At 53.7% G+C, this 20,131-nt stretch overlaps 11 protein-coding genes across 11 annotated transcripts; 5 read left to right on the top strand and 6 right to left on the bottom strand.

Moving 5' to 3' along the window:
* Positions 1-694: 694 nt before the first annotated feature.
* On the bottom strand, positions 695-1,132 carry DACRYDRAFT_22486 (uncharacterized protein; the record flags this gene model as incomplete). The annotated part of the gene is made up of 1 exon (XM_040772824.1): positions 695-1,132. A coding segment is annotated over exon 1 (412 nt), but the record flags the coding sequence as incomplete, so codon positions are not given.
* A 482-nt stretch (positions 1,133-1,614) lies between these two features.
* Positions 1,615-2,342, top strand: DACRYDRAFT_22485 (RING-box protein 1). Its single transcript, XM_040772823.1, has 6 exons — positions 1,615-1,720; positions 1,789-1,816; positions 1,863-1,913; positions 1,970-2,040; positions 2,097-2,182; positions 2,236-2,342. The coding sequence occupies exons 1-6, from the start codon at positions 1,652-1,654 to the stop codon at positions 2,246-2,248; spliced, it is 318 nt and encodes a 105-aa protein (XP_040628199.1). The 5' UTR covers positions 1,615-1,651; the 3' UTR covers positions 2,249-2,342.
* Positions 2,343-2,437: 95 nt separating this feature from the next.
* DACRYDRAFT_107858 (uncharacterized protein) lies at positions 2,438-3,236 on the top strand (the record flags this gene model as incomplete). Its single annotated transcript, XM_040768550.1, has 2 exons — positions 2,438-2,896; positions 3,078-3,236. 2 exons carry the CDS (start codon positions 2,438-2,440, stop codon positions 3,234-3,236), a joined length of 618 nt encoding a protein of 205 aa, XP_040628198.1.
* A 648-nt stretch (positions 3,237-3,884) lies between these two features.
* DACRYDRAFT_116490 (DHH phosphoesterase) lies at positions 3,885-5,216 on the bottom strand (the record flags this gene model as incomplete). The annotated part of the gene is made up of 2 exons (XM_040770213.1): positions 3,885-5,054; positions 5,108-5,216. 2 exons carry the CDS (start codon positions 5,214-5,216, stop codon positions 3,928-3,930), a joined length of 1,236 nt encoding a protein of 411 aa, XP_040628197.1. The 3' UTR covers positions 3,885-3,927.
* A 545-nt stretch (positions 5,217-5,761) lies between these two features.
* On the bottom strand, positions 5,762-6,536 carry DACRYDRAFT_107856 (uncharacterized protein; the record flags this gene model as incomplete). The annotated part of the gene is made up of 2 exons (XM_040768549.1): positions 5,762-6,269; positions 6,328-6,536. The coding sequence occupies 2 exons, from the start codon at positions 6,534-6,536 to the stop codon at positions 5,762-5,764; spliced, it is 717 nt and encodes a 238-aa protein (XP_040628196.1).
* A 751-nt stretch (positions 6,537-7,287) lies between these two features.
* On the bottom strand, positions 7,288-8,269 carry DACRYDRAFT_116489 (uncharacterized protein; the record flags this gene model as incomplete). Its single annotated transcript, XM_040770212.1, has 4 exons — positions 7,288-7,804; positions 7,853-8,056; positions 8,110-8,140; positions 8,191-8,269. The coding sequence occupies 4 exons, from the start codon at positions 8,267-8,269 to the stop codon at positions 7,288-7,290; spliced, it is 831 nt and encodes a 276-aa protein (XP_040628195.1).
* Positions 8,270-8,478: 209 nt separating this feature from the next.
* On the bottom strand, positions 8,479-10,416 carry DACRYDRAFT_100290 (uncharacterized protein; the record flags this gene model as incomplete). The annotated part of the gene is made up of 4 exons (XM_040767440.1): positions 8,479-8,672; positions 8,726-9,403; positions 9,450-9,863; positions 9,921-10,416. The coding sequence occupies 4 exons, from the start codon at positions 10,414-10,416 to the stop codon at positions 8,479-8,481; spliced, it is 1,782 nt and encodes a 593-aa protein (XP_040628194.1).
* A 256-nt stretch (positions 10,417-10,672) lies between these two features.
* DACRYDRAFT_52685 (uncharacterized protein) lies at positions 10,673-12,285 on the top strand (the record flags this gene model as incomplete). The annotated part of the gene is made up of 3 exons (XM_040775122.1): positions 10,673-10,917; positions 10,976-11,301; positions 11,345-12,285. 3 exons carry the CDS (start codon positions 10,673-10,675, stop codon positions 12,283-12,285), a joined length of 1,512 nt encoding a protein of 503 aa, XP_040628193.1.
* A 450-nt stretch (positions 12,286-12,735) lies between these two features.
* On the top strand, positions 12,736-14,108 carry DACRYDRAFT_22483 (NADP-binding protein). Its single transcript, XM_040772822.1, has 5 exons — positions 12,736-12,987; positions 13,036-13,241; positions 13,292-13,365; positions 13,424-13,520; positions 13,578-14,108. The coding sequence occupies exons 1-5, from the start codon at positions 12,838-12,840 to the stop codon at positions 14,020-14,022; spliced, it is 972 nt and encodes a 323-aa protein (XP_040628192.1). The 5' UTR covers positions 12,736-12,837; the 3' UTR covers positions 14,023-14,108.
* A 132-nt stretch (positions 14,109-14,240) lies between these two features.
* On the bottom strand, positions 14,241-16,781 carry DACRYDRAFT_94986 (DEAD-domain-containing protein; the record flags this gene model as incomplete). The annotated part of the gene is made up of 3 exons (XM_040777256.1): positions 14,241-16,063; positions 16,113-16,581; positions 16,632-16,781. The coding sequence occupies 3 exons, from the start codon at positions 16,779-16,781 to the stop codon at positions 14,241-14,243; spliced, it is 2,442 nt and encodes an 813-aa protein (XP_040628191.1).
* A 252-nt stretch (positions 16,782-17,033) lies between these two features.
* DACRYDRAFT_53179 (batten's disease protein Cln3) lies at positions 17,034-18,650 on the top strand (the record flags this gene model as incomplete). Its single annotated transcript, XM_040775154.1, has 5 exons — positions 17,034-17,366; positions 17,425-17,664; positions 17,720-17,960; positions 18,014-18,150; positions 18,204-18,650. 5 exons carry the CDS (start codon positions 17,034-17,036, stop codon positions 18,648-18,650), a joined length of 1,398 nt encoding a protein of 465 aa, XP_040628190.1.
* Between the last annotated feature and the right edge of the window lie 1,481 nt (positions 18,651-20,131).

Genomic DNA, 20,131 nt, shown 5'->3' with positions numbered 1-20,131 from the left:
AATATACTTGAGCTCGAAGGCAAGCCTGGAGAAGCGCTGATAAACAAGCAGTGTCTGCAAATACGTGTTGACGATAAGATCTTCGCATAACGTAAGCACACCATTGTCCTCCTCAGCAACGACAGCAACGACGCAAACAGGTTTGCTCATTGTCCACACTTTCTCGGGAGCACGTCGGAAAGGTGCGTACATCAGTCGGGTACCAGAAGGATGCAGCACATCCATGACGTCCGTAAATTGATGTTCAAGCCACAGTATCCCATTGTGCGCAGACAGAAGCTTCAAGGACGACACGATGACGTCATGGGCAAGTTCAATATCGACCATTGAATCGACCGAGACTTTTGCAGTATCGCCCGAAATGTCAGACCAGTCGCACTGCGAATGAACACTAATGCGAATAGGTCGTCCGCTCCTGTCTTCGTTTCCGTCGACTGCCCCGCGTTCGAGACCAGTTCTGGATCCTCAATCACTGCTGACCAGCAGGAATTGGTCAGCGTGTGGATCATGAATGGTGCCACCGACTCCGGATGAACTTGGCCAGCGGCGTGATGAATCTCGCCCAGGTTAAAGAGTTCAATATTCGCAGCTTTGATGACCACAAGGTGGTTCTGTGTTATGTGACATGCCCGAGTGGGTTCCTGGAGAAAATGTCATCATGCAGCGTGGGCGAACAAAGCACACAAGACACATACTAAGTCGTTCGTCTGGAGAAATACCACCTTACCTCCGTCCTGCTGGATGGCGTGCAAGCGGGAAATCCCATTGAATAACCGAAAAATCGACCAATCGTCAGAGAGCGCCAGAATATCGCTCGAGTTATCCCTGCTGTTTTGGAAGACGAATTTCTCTGAGCTAACTTGAAGGACGAGGTTGTCGGTCCATGACTTGTAAGGGATTTCGGAGGCGATATCCCCATTCGATTCGTCTGGCATAAAGACCGGGCTGTAGGAAATGCAAATATGTATGTTTCCATCCTTTGCCCGCTTCGTACGACCGGAAAAAACAGCGGTTCGCGGTCGGGTTGTGGAGCGCCAAGTATCGATGATAAGGTCAGAATCTGTAGGGCTCGTGGCTGGCTTTATACATTGAAGTGTGCCATCCATTAAGGCGCGAAAGAGATATGGTCCTTCACTGCCAATCCAGGTTGCCAGAGTCGCGAGAAGCCGTACATCCAAATTGGGACATAGCAGGAGGTCTTCGTCGGCCACACGATGCTCGCGCTCTTCTGGCACCACACCAACCCATGCACGATCGTTTTCTGCCATGCTTATAACAGAGGCCGTATTGTAGTGGTTGGGGGTAAAGGACTGCAGTCTGGTTTCGTGAGTTATGTTATAAGCAATCAGTACACTCCTATTCATAATATGTAAGACTACGTATAAACTTGTTACTCAATACTACAACCCACCGATTTGCGTCCAGATACTGATAGGCTATGGTCGCAATATCACTTAGTTGTTGGAAACTACTTTGAACGTTGACGTTCGAGATGGTGGTCTAGTGAACAGTCACTCGATAGACCCCATAGACGGGACATCGGGGTCCTGGACGCGGCATTGCAGTCATGTCGTGTGCGGTCCACACCACCACTCTCTGAGCAAACGGCCACTAACTCCTCCCTCCTGCTCTCTTCTTCAACCCAGTAAACATGGCCGACATGGACGTAGACGACGTCCAAGCGAAGGACAACTCCAAAAAGAGGTTCGAGGTCAAGAAGGTGCGCCTGTTCTATTCCCCCCTTCCCTTGTCAGACCCGACTGAGCGCTTGCTGACTTCTGCTATTAGTGGAACGCCGTCGCCCTCTGGGCATGGGGTATGCCTTTGCATGCGAGGTGATGGGTGTATGCTAACGAAAGCAGATATCGTCGTGGATAACTGTGCTATCTGCAGGAATCATATTATGGACCTCTGTACGTCAGCCCCTTGCCGAGTACCTGATTCTGACTTACTCATACATGCTCTGCAGGTATCGACTGCCAAGCTAACCAGGTCTCTGCGACGAACGACGAGTGCACTGCCGCCTGGGGGATCTGTAACGTACGCCCTTCCTTTCGTGCCGTGCCATACCGTAAATACTGACAACCGGTTGAAAGCACGCATTCCATTTCCACTGTATTTCCCGCTGGCTGAAGACGAGGAACGTCTGCCCGTTGGATAACCGCGAGTGGGAGTTACAGAAGTATGTTGTCTTTTTTTGATTTGTTGGACGGGTCTGCTGACGTGATGTAACAGGTACGGTCGTTGAGCAAGCCCTGTACCTTGCGACGACGTTGATCGCTGTGGATTATGCTGTGTGTCCCTCGTAATCATGTAACTGTACAATGGAATAGCAGCGTGTTTATAGAGGATATCTCCAGTGTGCGATGTGTGTGATGTCCCATAAGAGCACCTTCCATCGTCGACGAACCCTCATCCGCGACCACTCAACTCACCAATGTTCCTCCTCCCACAGCTCCGTTCCCTCCTCCGTCCCACCCTCTTCAAAAGACATTTCCACCCCTCCGCCGCCGCCCTCACGACACTGCGCGATCCGGCCCGCCCCTCACTGTACTACCACCTCCTCCCCTCCCCGACCACGCAACATTTTGCGCTCTCCTTCCTCCCTTCCCCGCCCGCCTCCGCCCGGTCAAAAACGATAATCGGCTACCTACCCGCCCTCCAGTCGACGCGTACGACTTCCGATCCCGTCGATGCATATGACTCAGGTTCACAAGCGGAGGGAGAAGGAGAGCTGGGGCTAAACGACTTTCGTGAAAATGCGCCTTTTCTCCAGCTGCTGCATGAGGTCCTTAAACGCTCGGTTGCGGAAGACGCCGCCTGGGCTGGGGAAGCACTCGCTCGGAGGGAGGGGTTTATGCCTATTTCTGGTGCGTCTGTGTCTGCGTCTCCGTCTGTGCGATATAAGGGGGCTAGGCTGATGCTGGTGGGAAGATGCAAGAAATCCGACTATGCCAAATCGAGCACCTGAGCCAGCGGATACGCTAGGCATGGTCATGCTCCAGGATGGCAAGGCACGCCCCCGTCTCCCGCAATCCCATGGGAGATCCTGACATATTCCTTCTGTGAACGGACAGATCGTACCGGAGAGCTATGAGCCTATGCCGACCTATCGCGTGTGCACGACGGATGGGGTTGTGACGCTTTCTGAGGGATTGGAGAGCAGGTTGGTGGAGGAATTAGAGAGGGTTGATCTGGAGGAACATGAGATGTTGAAGGCTGATGAGGAGGGCTGATTGGGATGGATGAGAATTGTGAATTGAGAGGGGGATATGCTACAGGAATTGAAGGAATACAATATGGCGTATGGTGTCGCTATGTGATCGCACTCGAAAATGGACAACATTAATGAATGTTTCCTAGGCGTGGTCAAGCACTCAACAAGCACCTATACCTCCAGCTCCTCTCCCTTATCCTCATCGCCTTCCTGAACCTCAGTTCCAACCTCCCACAACTTCACAGCACCAGAGCCTCCCCTCCAGCCCGTTCTTCCTCCTTCCTTTCTTGTTCCCTCCGCCCCACTCGCATCTTCATGCACCAGGTCAACGGCACACCCTCGAAGACGTCCACTCCATACGGTAATACTTCACATTAATCAAACATGAACATTATAGCGTAGGTACATATGTATACATGCATTGTGGGCAAGAGATGTGTACAAGTGGTGGGTATGACGTCATCCAGCAGTGTGATATACCTGACATGTCCTCAAGGGTGGTAAACAACTTGCACTCCTTCAATTGACTGTAATAAGAAATGAAGAGAGTTGTTGGCTACTCCTGGAAGGGGTTATACACATGTGTTCATGTGTCCGGCAGGAATATTCTTCAATGCATCATCTGCGTATCCCCGAGCACTCAACCGTAAACAACAAATCCGCTTTGATTGTCTTTAACACGTACAAAGTACACAAATCCAACACCGTAATCACTCCAACCCCAGATACATCTTACACGCCCTGCCCACGACCGGCGCCACCTGTTTCCTCGTAGCCTTCACATTTCCCTGATCCCAGATCCTCGCTCTTCCTGGAGGGGCTCTCAGATCCCCCTCCCACTCCAGCTCTCTCTTCAACTCCAGCTCCTCCTCTTCCTCCAACGCGCTGGCTAGCATGTCGAGCAATACGCTATCCCCTCCCGGCCGGACGAGGAAAACGAGCTTCCGCCTGTGTTTCCCCTTCTTCTCCGTCCTGTACGTGAGGAGCATCCCGAGCACGTCTAGCTCTCGTTCACGCATATACTCCTCTCCTGCTGCCCATATCCCAGGCGGCTTCTGGGAAAGGACGTTCAAGCTGACAGGAACGGTCGCGAGTCCCACATGGACCGCGTAGCCGCCTTCATCCTCCGCAGTCGAGTACTCGTACTGTTTATAGTCCCTCCTAAGCAGATCGTGCGTCGACAGGTCGTGCACGTCGAACTTCGTGACCAGGAGTTCCTGGGACAGCTCCTCGACCCGGTCCGGTAACGTACCCGCTTCCAGTGCAGCGGTGTTCACTTCTGTGGAGGGAAGGAGCCCTGCCTTTGGGAGCAGGTACTCCATAGCTCGGAAATCGATTGGCTGTGCCTTCCCGCTCGGCTTCAGTCCGCCCGTATCGATCAAGACAGTGCACAAGAGGAGGAAGGCGAGTTCTTTCGGTACGTCGGCAGGATTCTGGTCCCACGTTAGCCGGAAGTTCGACGTAACCAGTGAGCTGCAGCTCGCAGCTCTTTCCGGGGGCAAGATAAGCCGCGGCGAGACCCCAAGATACAGTTTCTCGTCTTCATGATGGTCTATCACGCCTGTTACGCGTCCCCGAGCTTCGGTAGCAGCGAATTCCGGGCCAAGGCGATTATGGTCCACCAAGGCGATCCGTGAGAACCCCGGCAATGGGTGGGGGAGGTCGTCGATGCATACCAGGTCGTCGGGTGTGATCGAGGCGTAGGAGAGGGCGAGGATGTTTTCCGGCCGGAGGCGGAAGTCTGTTCTCGGAGTGCGGGAGAGGGCGACAGTCGGAGTGTGTAGGAGGGTAGTGGTCAGGTAGGCATAGGCGATCGCGCTCACTTGACTATCGAGGTCTGCGCGGACTCGTGGATTAGCGTGCATGGGAGTGAGGGAGAGGGAGACGCACCGCCCGCTTCGTTGCCTGTCACAACGGACCAGCGGCTGTGGTTGTGTGCGGCGACATCGCGTAGGAAGATAAACTTCTGTTTCCTGAGGAACTCGGCGAGCGTGTCCATCCTCGTATCAAGACGTGTGACTGCGGATATGGATAAAGACCTCGTCTTCGTAAGTTTAGCAAGTATAGGATATACAATCAGAGAGAGAGAAAGAGAAGATAGACGCATCCACAGATAAGAAGTACTGCAGATATGAGCACCCTTTGCAGTGTCGTGTGGTATAGATGACAAAAGTTGTGCGCTGGCGAGAACCCCTATGCGATTGCCTATTAAGGAAATGGCTGACTGGTGACTCGACGTCATTGTCCCTTGCTTCCGTCTCCTTTTGCGTCGTTCCAACGGCGGCGGAGTTAGTTACACTCCTATTTGGTGATTAAAAATAACCCTATATATGCCTCCGTGCCCCTTCTGCGTTTGCAACACGACCACCCTCATTTCAGCCAAATGCCCTGCTTGACTGCCTGCTCACCCGAGTTCCTTATCATTTCGACCATTGGTCAATAAAGCTTTCACGACATTGCTGGCTAGTGTGCAATTGACAAACCTAAGATGCTCCGGAGAAAGTCTAACCCGAAGCTTGCAGAGAGCACAAGAAACTCCAACCTCTACATCCCCTCCATCGGGTTCCCCAAACTCTGATCCTCCACCAACCTAAGCTCCACTCTAGCCCAATCCGTCATCAGCAGCTCATTCCAATTGACAGTCTCCGGCCATTTCCACAACTTGCTCTCCTTTCTACTCTCTATAAACACCTTTACCTCCTCGCTCAGGCCTTTGAATATCTCATACCGCGTGATCTCGTAGTGGCCTTTGAACTCCCACCTCCGGTTCAGGAGCTCGACAAATAACGGGATCTTCGCCTGGGAGGTCAGGCTCGCCTCCAATAAGGCCCGGTTATGCACCCGAGTCCAGAGCTCTTCAGGCGCAGCAGGGTGCATACCAAGATGTACCATGATACGGCATATCGTCTTCCACCACGGAGGTTTTGGTACTAAGGGGTCGACCGGGCCTGGGTTCTCCTCACGGCTGCGGACGGCTTGGACGAACGTCTGCGACCCGGGAGCGGGAATCCGCTCCCGAATCTGCTGGAAGGTGTACGTCTTCCTCCCGTCCCTGGTTACCGTTATCAACATGTAAGTGTATTGTGGGAAGGAAAGAGAAGGTAACTGACTTCAGGCTGTTGTTACGCCTAGAAACACGGCTGAACGCCGCGGGCGTGTTCGCATACGGGTCGGGAGATGAAGCTCTACTAGGAGGGTTGCTCACTGTCGAGGCGGTTGTTTCAGAGGTTGGGGGGAGGGACTCGCGCCTGTGAGGCGGGACGTAAGTGCCGATCGAGGTCCTAGACAAACTCGGGTTAGACTTGGAGGACCCGTACATGTCGGGGAGGTTGGTTTACGTACATCTTTGAAAGTCGTGATACTGCGCAGTATGGTGGTGCTGAAGAGAGTACTAGTGGCAACGAGCTGTGCGGCCAGCCTGATAAGTCCGCAGCCGGCCGTCTCCATCAATAAAAATATCGGCAGGAGGACGAAGGAAAAATCCGATTAGGTAATACATTCAGGTTTGTCAGAGTCCCCGGTATCCCCAAATAGTCTCCGGGTGCAAGGAACTCGTTGAAAAGGATGCATGTCAGGAGAACAGGATAGAAAGAGGTCGCCAAAGACAAAAGCGTTCACGTGTTCCTGGCGCTCTGACGCCGGCAGTGCTCATAGACAGGCAAAATGGCTAGAAAAACACGGGATAGTTAAGGGATTCGACCCTTTCTCCAAATTACCAATAAGGTTTCCGAAAGGGCTTCCGATGCCCTTTCGCTTCCAGTAAATACACTGTACCAATGTATTACTATCTAGTAGTAATACATACGTGTGTAATCATAGAGAGATAGCCACCCACTATGTGTAAGTCCATCGGACGATCCGATCGCCATAAGAGGCGGTGTTACTTTATATGTTAATATTAATTACGGGGATATCTACGTATCCCTGGATATCTACGTATCCCTTACACCGCGACATTGCTGGCTAGTGTGCAACTGACAAATTCAAGATGCTCCGGAGGAAGACCAACATCCCAGAGAGCATCCCATCCCATCCCATCCCAATCAAGCAAACCCCCCAACATCTAACCTCTAAATCCCCTCCATCGGGTTCCCCAAACTCTGGTCCTCCGCCAAACTAAGCTCCACTCTGGCCCAATCCATCCCCAATAGATCTTTCCAAGTCTCCACCCATTTCAGCTTCTCGCTCTCCTTTCTCTTTTCCACAAAGCCCCGCACCTCCTCGCTCCCTCCTTCAAATATCTCATACAAAGCGATCTCGGAGCGGCCTTTGAACTCCCACCTCTGGTTCGGGAGCTGGACGAATAAGGGGATCTTCAACTCCGAGGTCATGCTCGCTTCCAGTAAGGGGAAGCTATGTCTCGTCCAGAGTTCCTCGGGCCCCGCAGGGTGCGCATCAAGGTGCACCATAATACGGCATATCTTCTGATACCAGGGAGGGTCCTGTACTGAGGGGTCGACCGAGGCTCTTGGGTGCTCGTGCTCGTCTGTGTCTCGAAGGGGAGGGGCGGCTTGGACAAACGTGTGCGAGCTAGCACCAGGGACCCGCTCCTGGATCTGCCGGATGGTGTACGTCTTCTCCCCGTTCCTGGCTATCTCTATCAATGTGCAAGTATATTGTGGGAAGGCGACTAACCTGTTGTTACGCCTAAAAGCACCGCTGAACGCCACGGGGAAGTTTGCATATGGGTCCGAAGGCCTCTTACGGAAAGAACGAGAGGAGTCGGGCTGTGGGAACGTGCGAATAGACAGCGGAGGGTTGCTCAAAGTTGAGGCGCTTGTTTCAGAGGTGGGGCGGAACCCGCGCTTGTGAGGGGGAACGTAAGCGCCATTCGAGGTCCTAGGCAAACTCGGGTTAGACGCTTGGAGAGTCCGGGTGGTTCGATCGCGTACATGTTTGAAGATCGGGTGATAGGGCGTTGTGCTTTGTGGTGGTCTTGCAGATAGTGGTCGTCGGCCGTGCTGCCAGCTCACCGCCGGGTTTGTCGGCACGTGGGGTCGTGCAGAAGAAGGAAGGCAGAAGGAAGAAGACGAAGCCGATTTGGTAATACATTCAAGTTTATCAGAGTCCCGATATCCCCGCAGCAAGTTTTCCCGTGCAAGGAGTTGGTCGGAAGGGATGTCTATGTGGTCGCCAGAAACAAACCGTTCACGTGATCCAGGCTTGGTTAGACGCCAAGCCCGCCCATGCTCTCTCATGCAGGCAACAATAGTATAATTAGTACAATAAAACTTACAACACGCCTTGCACGACTACGCAGCTCATTGCAGCGCCGGATCCAGCACCATGGTGTCCACCGTTGGTGGCTCCTCTTTAGGCTTGCTCAAGTCCATGACGACGTCGACGTATGCCAGACCCCAGGCTTGGGAGCCAACCTTGTTAGTCCCGGCGATGAGCATGCGAGATTGGGGAAGCTTTTCCCACTTGACGGATGTAGGTTGGGTGTCGCCTGGGACTGAATGATAGTGTGAGCTCGAACAGACTGACAGGAACAGGGAGTGAACATACACATCGGCAGGTCGGTATACCCATCATACAGCCCCATAGCCATATCCGTCCTTCTCCGCTTTTTGGCCGGAGCAGTATCTGCAGGTTCTTCAACCATCTCGCTGCTCGCGCGTTTCTGGCTTGAGGTGAGCGCTTGTACGAGCAAGTTCTCCGGCTGGGGCGTGCCAAGTTGCCGCGACCCAGGAACAGGACTCTTCGCATATGTGATGGGCACCGGCGGAGGGCCGATGTTACTTAGCCCCGCACCCTCGGGGGGCATGACGACATCGAGCTTTCCCGCAGTACTCCAAGAGCCCTGATCCCAGGGCGAAGAAAATGCCTGTAACCGTTCTTCTCTCAGCCGGCGGATCTCGTCATTCGATTCCCAGATGTCCATCGCAGTGCGCCACATCCACGTGCGCTCGTCGACACCTTCGCGCAAGAGCATCTGCCGTTTAGCCTGGCCCATCTCCTGCCTGAAAGGAGAGAGACCCGGCCCGCCGTAGCGCGTTGTCATCTCGTTTGTCGGCTTGGAGATCCGGTCATATGCCGTCGCAGCTTTGCGTAGCGCCTGCGTGGAGTCGACTACTGCCATAGGGTCAGGGAGTTCGCCGACAGGATCTCCGGGGATGATCCCTTGTGCTATGCATTCTTCCCGAGACTTGTCTTCGTAGTAGTCATCCGTCGCCCATTTCCCATCTGGGATTATTTAGGATCTGTCTTCTACAACAAGGAAAGACCATACCCCTGATTAGTTTCGCACCCTGGCACTTGTACGCACTTCTCGCAGTGACCATCGTGACGCTCCTGCTCTTGAGGTTCGTGCTCAACTTTCCATCCGCGATCAACGCGTCCTTCTCCCCTTGGCTAAGGGTAAGCTTCACCAGTAGCGGATTCCTCCTAAAGAAGTACAGCGAGTCCCTGAACCCAGAAGTACGCGCCGCGTCGATCGACAGCATATACTTGCGTTCTGTGTCTGAGCGGTAAGGGGAGGTGAATGTGTGCGCTTTGAACTCCCGCCCGCCGAGCAGGTTCCCACGCGCGTCGATCTTTGCGTCGCCTTTGACGTCGTCGTCCGTCTTGAGCTCGTCGCCAGCGAGTTCGTAATCCCGCCCGCCGACGGTGCGCGTTAGAGGTCCACCGACGCGCCCGAAGAATCCTGGCAGACAGACGTTCCAGTCAGCAGTGTGCGTACCTAGGTGTAAACAGATCTAACCTTCCGTGTCTATCCCCTCCGGCAGTTCCTCACCAGCCTGCAACGTCCACACCCCAGCCTCCGAGTCCCGGATCCTTTTCCCCCTCCCCCTGCCTCTTCCTCTCCCCCTTCCCCTTCCTCTCGGCCTACCAGGCCCTCGCCCAGTCCCCCGGGTCGTCCCCCTACTCCCGCGCGGGCGGCCCCGTGGTCTTCCTCTCGGTCTCCCACGACCCCGTCGAGCAACGGGGGAAGAGGCGTCAGAGTTCGCATCAGAGCGCGGTCCTTCAACCGACTCGGCATCTTCGTCCCCATCAGCATCGACGTCTCCTTCCGCCTCTCCCGTCGCATCCCCACCTTCCTCCGCATCCCCATCTTCATCCCCTTCAGCATCCTCATCCTCATCCCCTTCCTCGTCCCCCTCCATCTGAGCATCCTCCTCCTCCTCAGGTTGGTCCTCTTCCTCCTGCTCTTCTTCGTTCACAGGCTCGCTCTCCGGTTCCTCAGGAGCAGGCTGCATCTCTTCCTCATCGTCGTCGCTCACGATCTGTTCACTCACCACCTTCTTCGTAGCCGGACGTGAATGACGTGTCGACCTTCGTCGTCTTGGTGCCATTTTCTAGTTCGAGCAGCAGTAGAGATGATGGTGAAAGTAGGCGCGTGCGCGTCAGGGACGCGAAAGTTGAACAAACCGGAATTAAATTAAGCTCCTGTGAGCGTTTGTGCTTCCTGAGGGTCATATATCCCCATTGTATACCCCTTGCTCGACGTCGACCATGCCTCCCAAATCCGATCCATCTGGGACAGACACCCTCTCCTCTGTAGAGCAAGTGCTATACAAAGCTGTCGTCGACGCCGATGTCCTCTACCAGCGAGAGGTCGAGGCTTCCTGTCCCGGGTATCCGGTGATCGAGCTCCAGCAGGCTATTAACGCGCTGTTGAGGAAGAGCTTGTTGAAGATGATGAAGGATAGTAAGGGGAAGCCTTGTTTTAAGGCGGTCAATGCTAAGGATGCGAGACTGTAAGTTTCTCTCACTGCGAGTGGACCTTCCCGACTGACTCGCTTGGTGGGTTTATAGGCTGGGGGCACTACAGGGCGACGAATCGATGGTTTACACACATATCCGTAACTCGGGAACCGAAGGTATCTGGACAAAGTCGCTCAAAGCGAAGACAAACTTGCACGCCACGGTAATCAACCGCTGCCTGAAGCAGCTCGAGCAGCGACAGCTCGTCAAGAGCGTGAAGAACGTCAAGTTCCCTACGCGGAAGACGTATATGCTCTTTAATCTGAAGCCGAGTGTGGAGCTTACGGGAGGGCCGTGGTTTAATGATAATGAGCTTGATGTGGGGTTTATTGAGGGCTTGCTACAGGCCGTATATACGTTTATCGAGAAGAAGGTGAGTTAGTTTCAATTTTCCGAGTTAGAGGACAGAGAGTCTTATAGATACACAGACGTTTGTAGGCGATGACTATCAGGTGTGGCCGACATCGCGCACGGACAAGTACCCAACGCTCGCAGATGTGAGGAGGTTCGTACACGGTTCAGGGCTCACAGAGGTCAAGCTGGAGGACGAGCACGTCAAGAGTCTGCTAGACGTGCTAGTGTATGATGGGAAGATTGAGTCGTTGCCTGGGTCGGGAGGGAAAGGGTGGGAGGAGAAGGAGAGCGACGAGGACAGAGAGCGGGAAAGGAGTCGGGAGAAGAGGAAGAAGAGGAAGAGAGCGGCCAGTGAGAGTGACGAGGAGAGCGAGGACGATCGCGCAAGGCGGAAGAAGCGGTCTAAGCGGCGCTCACGATCTGATGACGAAGACGAAAAAGACGAGAAACACGATTCCGACGACGAACATTCTCACCACCGCTCAGGAAACATGAAACGCAAACGGTCTTCACGCTCCGACGAGTCTGAGTCCGAGGAAGACGATGATGGTTCTGACCAGCCCCGGTCGCGCAAGAAACGTAGAGCATCTCTCTCGCCGACACGATCTCTCTCGCCAGTTACGTTCCGCGATGCCTCTCCTCTGTCTCTCTCGTTCTCTGGCTCTGTATTCCGTGCTGTGCGAAGGGAGACGTATGGTTCTGGGCTGAGCGAGATCCCCTGTGGACTATGCGAGGTGTTCGACTTCTGTGCGCCCAAGGGTCCTGTGAACGCAAGGGATTGTCAGTATTATGACGACTGGTTGATGCCTGATAAGATAGAAACGAGAGGGAAAGGCAAGGGGTTAGCGAGGCAGGAAATGGTGCAGGAGGGCGGGGAGGTAGAGGTGGCCGAGGAGGGTGAGGAGGGCACGTGGGACGAAAGCGGATATGCGGAGGAGGCGTATGACGGAGATGGTGGTGGGATGGAAATTGGCTATGAAGAGGAGACGTTTGAAGAATATGATTGATTGATTACCGGATTAATATTATTGTATTACAATGATTGTCGTATTCCCGTTAGCGGCAGGAAATGGATATTGCATATCCGACCGGAGCCGAGTCGCTGTCGTGCGAGTCAGCCTCCGGACGTCTCCGAGGTCCGTGCGCGGTCACTGCCTCTCACCATCCAGCCCCCACATAAGCGCCCGTGCTCGTGACTTCTATCAATAGTCATGCATAGCTTGGCTACTAAGGTGTTCATCCCGCCAGCCCAGCCCGGTCGGCGCGGTGTTGCGGGAGCGGGACAGCCCACCGACGGAAACTGCACATGACCTGCCTCGGGCGGGTTAGGACTTATGCCGGATAACTCTGGCAATGTCGATGCCTAGGCATGTGCATTGACGTGGACCGTACAAGACCCGTGGCTTGCGGGGCTGCAGTGTGCACAAACACAAACTTGTACCACTATAGCAACGACGATACCAACCATACTGGTTTCTACGCTATACTTAACATAAACCACAACGACAGAACTTACACCGACGACGACGACGTTCGAGGAACATACTATTGGTGAAACGATGGGCAACTACTTATCCGCCATCGACGACGAGTGGCAGCAGGCTTGGCCGCCCAAACCCACGTGGAGCGTGGACGATATCCCGGACTTGGGCGGCAAGGTCGCCATCGTCACTGGGGGTAACTCTGGCCTAGGGAGGCTAACAGCAAAGGTCCGTTTCCCCGGCCCTTGATTGCGGAGGAGGCTGACGGGAATACAGTACCTTGCATTACACAACTGTACGGTGTACTTAGGCTGCCATACCCTCTCCAAAGGCGAGGAAGCCGTAGCAGAGCTCCAGGTCGAGTCGGGGAACAACAGCATCCACTGTCTGGAACTCGACCTCTCCGACCTGGAGAGTGTTGCCCTTGCGGTGAAGGAGTTCCGCAAGCGGGAGGAAAGGCTCGATATACTGTTTTGTAACGCGTACGTCATTCTACTTCTGGGAATTCTTGAGGCACTGACAGTGCTTGAAGGGGGGTTATGGGCCCGCCGCTGGAGATGCTCACCAAGCAGGGCTTGGACTTGACATTTGGCATCGGGTTTGTTGGTAAGTTCCGGTGTCGATATCAGTGTATTAGACCGAATCTGATGATCAATATCTGTAGGACATGCCTACTTGACGATGCTCCTGCTTCCTGTGCTACTCTCGACCGCGAAGACCACACCGGGCAACAAGGTCCGGGTAATCAACGTCTCTTCCAGGTACGTTCCTCCGCTCCAACCCCTCTCTGCTGTGTATTCATATCTAACCTACCCCAGCGCCCAAGCATGGGCACCAGCAGGCGGCGTCGACTTCGGACTAGTGATGGACACGGACGAGCGCAAAGCACGTGGCACATCCATGCTCATGCTTACTCAAACCCGATGGGCTCTCGCCTGTTTCACCCAAGAGCTCAACAGGCGCTACGCCTCGCAAGGCATAACGGCCGTCGCAGTGAACCCCGGTAACACCCGTGCGAGCGCGAGCAGGTATACGCCTACCCTCACCCGGTGGGCGCTGGATCACGTTCTCGGCTTTGCACCTGATCCGTTGGGCGTGCTGACGAGCTTGTATGCGGGGACAGCGGAGGAGACGAGCGATATGGGAGGGGCGTTCTTTTGGCCTTGGGCGAGGGTGGGGCACGCGAGAGACGATACGAAGGACGAGAAGATGGGATCGCTGTTGTGGGAGTTCGTGGAGGAGCAGGGGAAGAAGATTATGTGACCTGGGACCTCGCCGAGTGCCACATGAGGGCGGGGAATTGTTGTATATATTGTATGATACCACTTCTTTGCTTATGGTAACTTATCCGGACGCTCCAATTTCACCATTCCCTGCTTCTTGGCTCTTATCTGACCACTGGGAAGCTTGTATTCGACACTAAGACAGATGCATAGAATTGTCTGAATGCTACATCCACATGCTGGATGCTGGCCGAGCTTCTATAATGCTCCTTGTAGCAACTCAAGCGCAAGTGCCTCCTGTGCATCTAAATCCTCCCTCCCTTCTCGCTCAAAGGCCATACGCTTCTTCCGTTTCTTGGCCGGCCTCCCCTCTTTCTCTTCCTCGCTCTCGTCCGGTATAAAGCCAAAGTCCGGGCTGACATACCCATCGTCTGCATCTCCTTCCTCCTCTCCCCTCGCCAACACAGGACCATCCTCGTCCTCCGCCCCGCCAGCCATATCCCGCTCCCTCTCCTTCCTCCTCCTCTTCTTCTCCCTCCTTTTCTCCCGGACCGTCTCCCGATCTACCACATCTACCACTTTCAACTGTTCCCTCTCCCTCTCCGCGAACTCCCGGCCTGCAGCCTTCACATCACCCTTGTTAAACTCCGTATCATCCTCCAGCGCATACGCGTCCCTCCCTTCCCCTTCGTCGTCAAACACCAGCTTCGTTCCTGCCCCCTTGAATCTCAGCCTCGCCTTCTTGCTCTGACCAATCTTCAGCTTCCGCTTGCTGAGATCATTGCTTCCCGGACCATCCTCGTCTTCCTCCAACGCGTGGTCTACTCGTTTCAGAGTGAGGAAGTCTTCAGAGTCATCCGCATCCCCTTCAGCCGTGTGGTCAACAAGCTTGGTATAATGTGCGGAGAGGATGTTCTGGTTCTTCCGCTCGAACATGCGGTCGTATTTTGTGCGAACGGTGGACTTGGTTTTCGTAGGTGCGACAGTTTCAGGCTCCTCCATGGTAGCCTCGACGACAGCAGCGGCAAACTGTGTTGCTGCCGCATCTTCGTCATCTTCGTTGTCGCCCTCCTGCTCACTGTCCCCACTATCATCCTCGTCTTCCGACCCCTTCTTTCCCCCTCTGATGTTCCCCTCAGCTGCAAGTGTTCTACTTTTGTTCTTCTTCTCCTTCCCATCTTCCCCCTGTCCCCTCCTGAACCTAATCCTCGGTGCGCCCGGCAACCCTAAGCTTGCGGCAAACTTCTTGATCGGCATCTCCTCCAAGTTAAACACTTCCTTGTTCTTCTGCAGCCACACGGATCTGAGGTAGCTGACAAATGCCCGCTGGCCGAGGTACTTCATTTCCGGATCCTTGAAGCAAAAGCTTTGCAAGCTTTGCGCCACGCTCTGCGTCTTGCTCTCCTTCACCTTGATCTTCTCCACGCGCACTTCTTTCCGCTCTAGTTCTTTGAGCATCCCCTCCTCTTCGTTCGGAAGGAGGAACAGCAGCGCCTTTCCTGCGGAATCGTATCGCGCCGTACGGCCAACACGATGGATGTACGTGTCTGCATCTTCTGGTGCGTCGAGCTGGACAACCCAGTCCACAGCGGGGAAGTCTAGACCACGAGCAGCGATATCCGTTGCGAAAAGGACAGCATTCGTGCTGCTGGTGAAGCGTTGAAATATGTCCATTCTCTTTGCCAGTTTTTGTTTTCCTAGTAAGTGGAGTAATGGTATTCCCGGCTGGAGCTTGCGGAAGGCCTCGAACACGAAGCGAACCTGCTTGCCGCTTGAGAGGAAGACGAGTGCCTTACTCTTTAGATGCGCTTTGATAAACGAGTAGAGTACGTCGAGTTTCTTGTCCAGTTCGCACACGAGATAGTGCTGCTCCAGGTTCTTGGGCGTTGCGAGCTCCTGCCCGGCTTCGCGAACGGAGACGAACTCGGGGTCTTTCAGACTCAGGCGGGCAAGATCCTTGACGGACTGCGTCTGGGTGGCGCTGAAGAGCAGCGTTTGGCGGGTCTTGGGAAGATTCGCAATGATCGCATTGATGGTGTGAGAGAATCCCATATCCAGGATTCGGTCAGCTTCATCCAGCACTTCACAGAGAGATTAGATTGATTATCATATCATACGCGGAAAGCGCACCAAGGATCTGCAGGTTGTCCGTAGCGAATCCCGCTGTTTGATCCATGTGCTGTAAAAGCCGTCCAGGTGTAGCGACCAATATGTTCATCCTCGTCAGCCTTTCCTGTTCGTCCCTCACGTTCTTTCCCCCAATGACCAACCCAGCTGAGAAGCTGTGATACTGCCCAACGCTCCGAAGTACCTCGAATATTTGCATCGCTAATTCCCGTGTGGGGGAGATGATGAGCGCGCCCAGACCATCTTGTGGACCCCACTTGCTTCTCCAGAGGAGCTCGAGAACGGGGAGGAGGAAGGCAAGGGTCTTGCCCGAGCCCGTGCGCGCTGCGCCGAGCACGTCTCGTCCGCGCAGAGTGTGCTGGAGCGTGCGGGCCTGGATCGTGGTAGGTGTGGTGTAGGATGCGGCGCGGAGGGCACGCTGTGTAGGAAGAGATAAGGGCAAACCCGCAAACAATTCTGCAGTGGAAGGGTCCTGTGATGGGGTCAGAGGACTGAGGAGGTTGGAATCGTGCATGGACATACGAAGCTGTCGACAGCCTGAACTAACTCCTTAAGCGTGTGTTCTTCCTGCTGCCTCCGTCTGTGCTGAGCCCTCATCACCATCTTCTTCTTATCTTTCTTTCCATCAGCAGACTTTTTTGACGGCCCTGAAATATTGGGCACAGGAGGCATTTTGGACGTTATGATAGGAAGAGGCAGAGAATGAAAATCCTTAGGCGGGCGCTCGAAAAACCCTGAGTGGCTGTGTTCGGCTCCTTAACTCTGGGAGAGCGCTCACGGCATTTGACGCCGGTTGCTATCTGACTGCAACTTGCTCCTGCCCCCTGTCCTTACAACGATTCGTCTTGAATTCGTGAATATTTTGTCCATTGGCATCAACATATCGCCGTGTCCGAGTATTCAGCATCCTACGCTTTGCAAATGATGTCTTCGGATACACGAATACCAAATGAAGAAGACGCGTCCCCAACCGCTGGTCTTCTGTCCAAATCTAACTCGTCTCAATCTTCTCACGCTCGTCTCCGCCTCTCCCTCTCGTTCTGGCTCTTTGGACTCATCAACAATGTTCTTTATGTCATCATCCTGTCCGCCGCGCTGGATCTCGTCCCCCCCAGCACCCCAAAGGGCATCATCGCATTCGCCAACATAGCCCCAGCGATGGTGAGCAAGGTCGTATGGCCTTATGCGCTTAAAGGGAAGATAAGATACGCTCAGAGAGTGTGGGGCTGCACTCTACTCAGTGTCGGTGGAATGATCGTGCGCATTCCCTCTTTCCCTTTGCTTCGGTTCTCCATCTGATCGCATTCCTACGTAGATCGTTGCCGCTGGGGAATCCTTGACAATGCGCCTCATAGGAATCGCCATAGCCTCCTTTTCTTCTGGGTTGGGCGAGCTCACCTGGCTACAACTGAGCACATCATACAACTCCTCCGGGGAAGACCGCCGTGGCTTGGGATATTTTGCCAGCGGCACCGGCGCTGCCGGACTGGTCGGTGCCGGATTGTGGTGGATGCTCAGAGCACTAGGAGTCCGAGAGGGCGTAGGGATATCTTCTGTGAGTTGACTTTTATGTTCTTCCAACTTAAGTACTCACATTAAACCCTCTACAGGTGCTCCCATTCGTGATTCCTCTCGCGTATCACCTCCTGCTCCCAAAGCCAGCTGCCCTCGCCTCACTATCGTCATCGGAGAACACCTCCAATACGTATGCCTCACTCCCGACAGAAGATGCCGAGGACGTTGGAATAGAGGCGGATGCGCTGGAGAGCAAGGTCATCAGTTCTGCTCTGACTGGGCGGGACAAGTGGGTCTTGGTCAAGCCGTTGATGCTGCGGTACATCCTACCCCTTTGTATGTCCCGTTTCTCGCTTTCATTCTTCATTCTGACTGATTCATCGCAACAGTCTGTGTCTACACATTTGAATATACGATCAATCAAGGGATTGGACCGACGCTTGTATATCCCGTGCCATCTCCCCTTGAGCATCCCTTCCTTGCTCAGCTCATTACCTCAGTGAGAGATTATTATCCTCTGTGGCAGGTACGTCCCCACGCTTTCCTATCTTATAGCAAACTCACACTTACTTCTAACAGCTGGTATACCAAAGCTTCGTTTTCTTCTCCCGCTCTTCTCTCTCCCTTGGCCTACCCCCCCTGCCTTACGTCTACCTTCCCCTCCCCTCCTTCCTCCAGTTCCTCATCCTGCTCACCCTAGCCTATGAAGCCTACCACGGCATCCTCTCCTCCTCCCCCGACTCGGACTCCGGAGTCCTGCTCGTCTTTGTGCTCATAGCGTGCGAGGGCATCTGCGGTGGGCTGGCATACGTTAACGCCTTTTACCACGTCTCCCAGGAGACCGCATCTCCCTCGGAAAGCCCAGACCCAGAGCGGAGCAAACAGGAACGTGAATTCCGCATTGGCAGCATCGGCTTCGGTGACACGAGCGGAATTCTTCTAGCGAGCTTGATCGCTATGCCGACTGAGGTCGCACTGTGTAACGCTCAGGCAAAGAGGGGGAAGATGATTTGCAAGACGTTGTAATGCCCAGTGAAGGCCCGAGCTTACATATTGTATGGAAGGTGGTAGAAGTTTCATGTATCATTACTATCATGTATAACACGTCTTTTCGCTGCCCTGAACCCGTTTTCGTCGATCGCGAAAGAAATTAAAGGCGAGGAAACAGATGCGTAAGACCGAGAATGAATATCAAGATGTCACGTCACACTTCGTTCCTGACATGTATTCACGGCTCATCTTGCTGACCGCGTTGATAATAAGCGGACAAAAGCAGATAAGCGCACAGGTGAGGAAATAATTGATTAGGTAACTACGCCGTCCCACCGTGGACGCATCGCCAAGGAACCGGCAGAAACGCATAACGTTTTTTTTCCCTCAGATTATTCCTCTTGTTTCTGCCAAGTGTTTGCACACCATGTGACCGGTCGGATGACGGTTGTAGACCGCCCTACACAGCAGGAACGGCAGCAGCTGGTTTCCGTGTGGACTGGTATCATGTGGTTTCCAGGTGCTCAGCCACAGGGTAACCGGTAGATGGCCATAACTGCTCCTGGTGTTCCATTCCTGTTGAAGTCCATTTGGCTGCCAGTCTGATATGGTATGTAACATGTGTAGATTTTTTAGGCAACATTATGCAATATCTTAATCTTACTATCATTCCCCTTGATGTTCCCATGGCAAATCTATTCCTTTGTTCTTATCCTCCTCACTGTTGAGTAGGGAGATTGTGAGATCAGGCAGCCTCCGCAGCTTTTTGCAAATCATATGGTACAATCCCTTGCACATACTGGCACAGAGTGCCTTTACATCATGACAGTAATACTAAGATGAATTCACACCTCTACAGACCAGCAACTCCCACCACTTTCTTCACCTTCTCCACAGCATCCTCCATTTTTTTCCAGCCCAGAGTAGTGACAAGGATGATCAGCACTAGTTGATTGTTTAGCAGGATGCTCGCTTCAGACCTGAGAACAACAACTTACTGATACCCAAGACCACCATCTGCCAATGCTTCTTCATCCTCCAGCCCAACCATTCAATCCCATGCCACATCCATCCCCCCATCAGCAAGACAAATCTTTTCAGTGTCATGCCCATCCTGGATTGGAAGAGGAGCTCTATCAACAATTTGAAGAACTCCCAGTAATGATATAGCCCAAGTGTCCATCTGTTAGGGCAACACAGGCTGACTAAGTCTGCTCACCTAAGAGTGCCAAGAGTCTAAGCAGGCAACAAGGAAGTGGAGTAGACCTGATGACTAAGACCTATCTACAGTATAGGTACCTGTGGATGATCCTAAGAGACCAAGTCTGAAGAGACAGTCCCAGGCAGAGTAGGCCTTATATTTATACCTCTGTGGTGGAACCTGCTAGAACATCTTGCTTACTCAGCCTAGTCAGGTGATCAGGTCATATGACCAAGGATGAGGTCATATGAGGTCATGCACAGCCATGCACAGCAGGTCACCTGACCATCCAATCCTTCCAGCAGGTTCCAGCACA

Source organism: Dacryopinax primogenitus, assembly GCF_000292625.1.
Source record: "Dacryopinax primogenitus strain DJM-731 SS1 chromosome Unknown DACRYscaffold_10, whole genome shotgun sequence".
NCBI classification, from domain to species: Eukaryota; Fungi; Basidiomycota; class Dacrymycetes; order Dacrymycetales; family Dacrymycetaceae; genus Dacryopinax; species Dacryopinax primogenitus.
This window is presented reverse-complemented; position numbering and strand designations above follow the sequence as displayed.

What these genes read in the sequence shown, in the direction of transcription:
- DACRYDRAFT_22485 (XM_040772823.1), top strand. Translation starts at nt 1,652, where the DNA reads ATGGCCGACATGGACGTAGACGACGTCCAAGCGAAGGACAACTCCAAA. An exon ending in CGTCGCCCTCTGGGCATGGG is followed by an intron (nt 1,817 to 1,862) that starts GTATGCCTTTGC and finishes TAACGAAAGCAG; the next exon opens with ATATCGTCGTGGATAACTGT. An exon ending in CCGCCTGGGGGATCTGTAAC is followed by an intron (nt 2,041 to 2,096) that starts GTACGCCCTTCC and finishes ACCGGTTGAAAG; the next exon opens with CACGCATTCCATTTCCACTG.
- DACRYDRAFT_22483 (XM_040772822.1), top strand. Translation starts at nt 12,838, where the DNA reads ATGGGCAACTACTTATCCGCCATCGACGACGAGTGGCAGCAGGCTTGG. An exon ending in ATTTGGCATCGGGTTTGTTG is followed by an intron (nt 13,366 to 13,423) that starts GTAAGTTCCGGT and finishes CAATATCTGTAG; the next exon opens with GACATGCCTACTTGACGATG. An exon ending in GTAATCAACGTCTCTTCCAG is followed by an intron (nt 13,521 to 13,577) that starts GTACGTTCCTCC and finishes AACCTACCCCAG; the next exon opens with CGCCCAAGCATGGGCACCAG.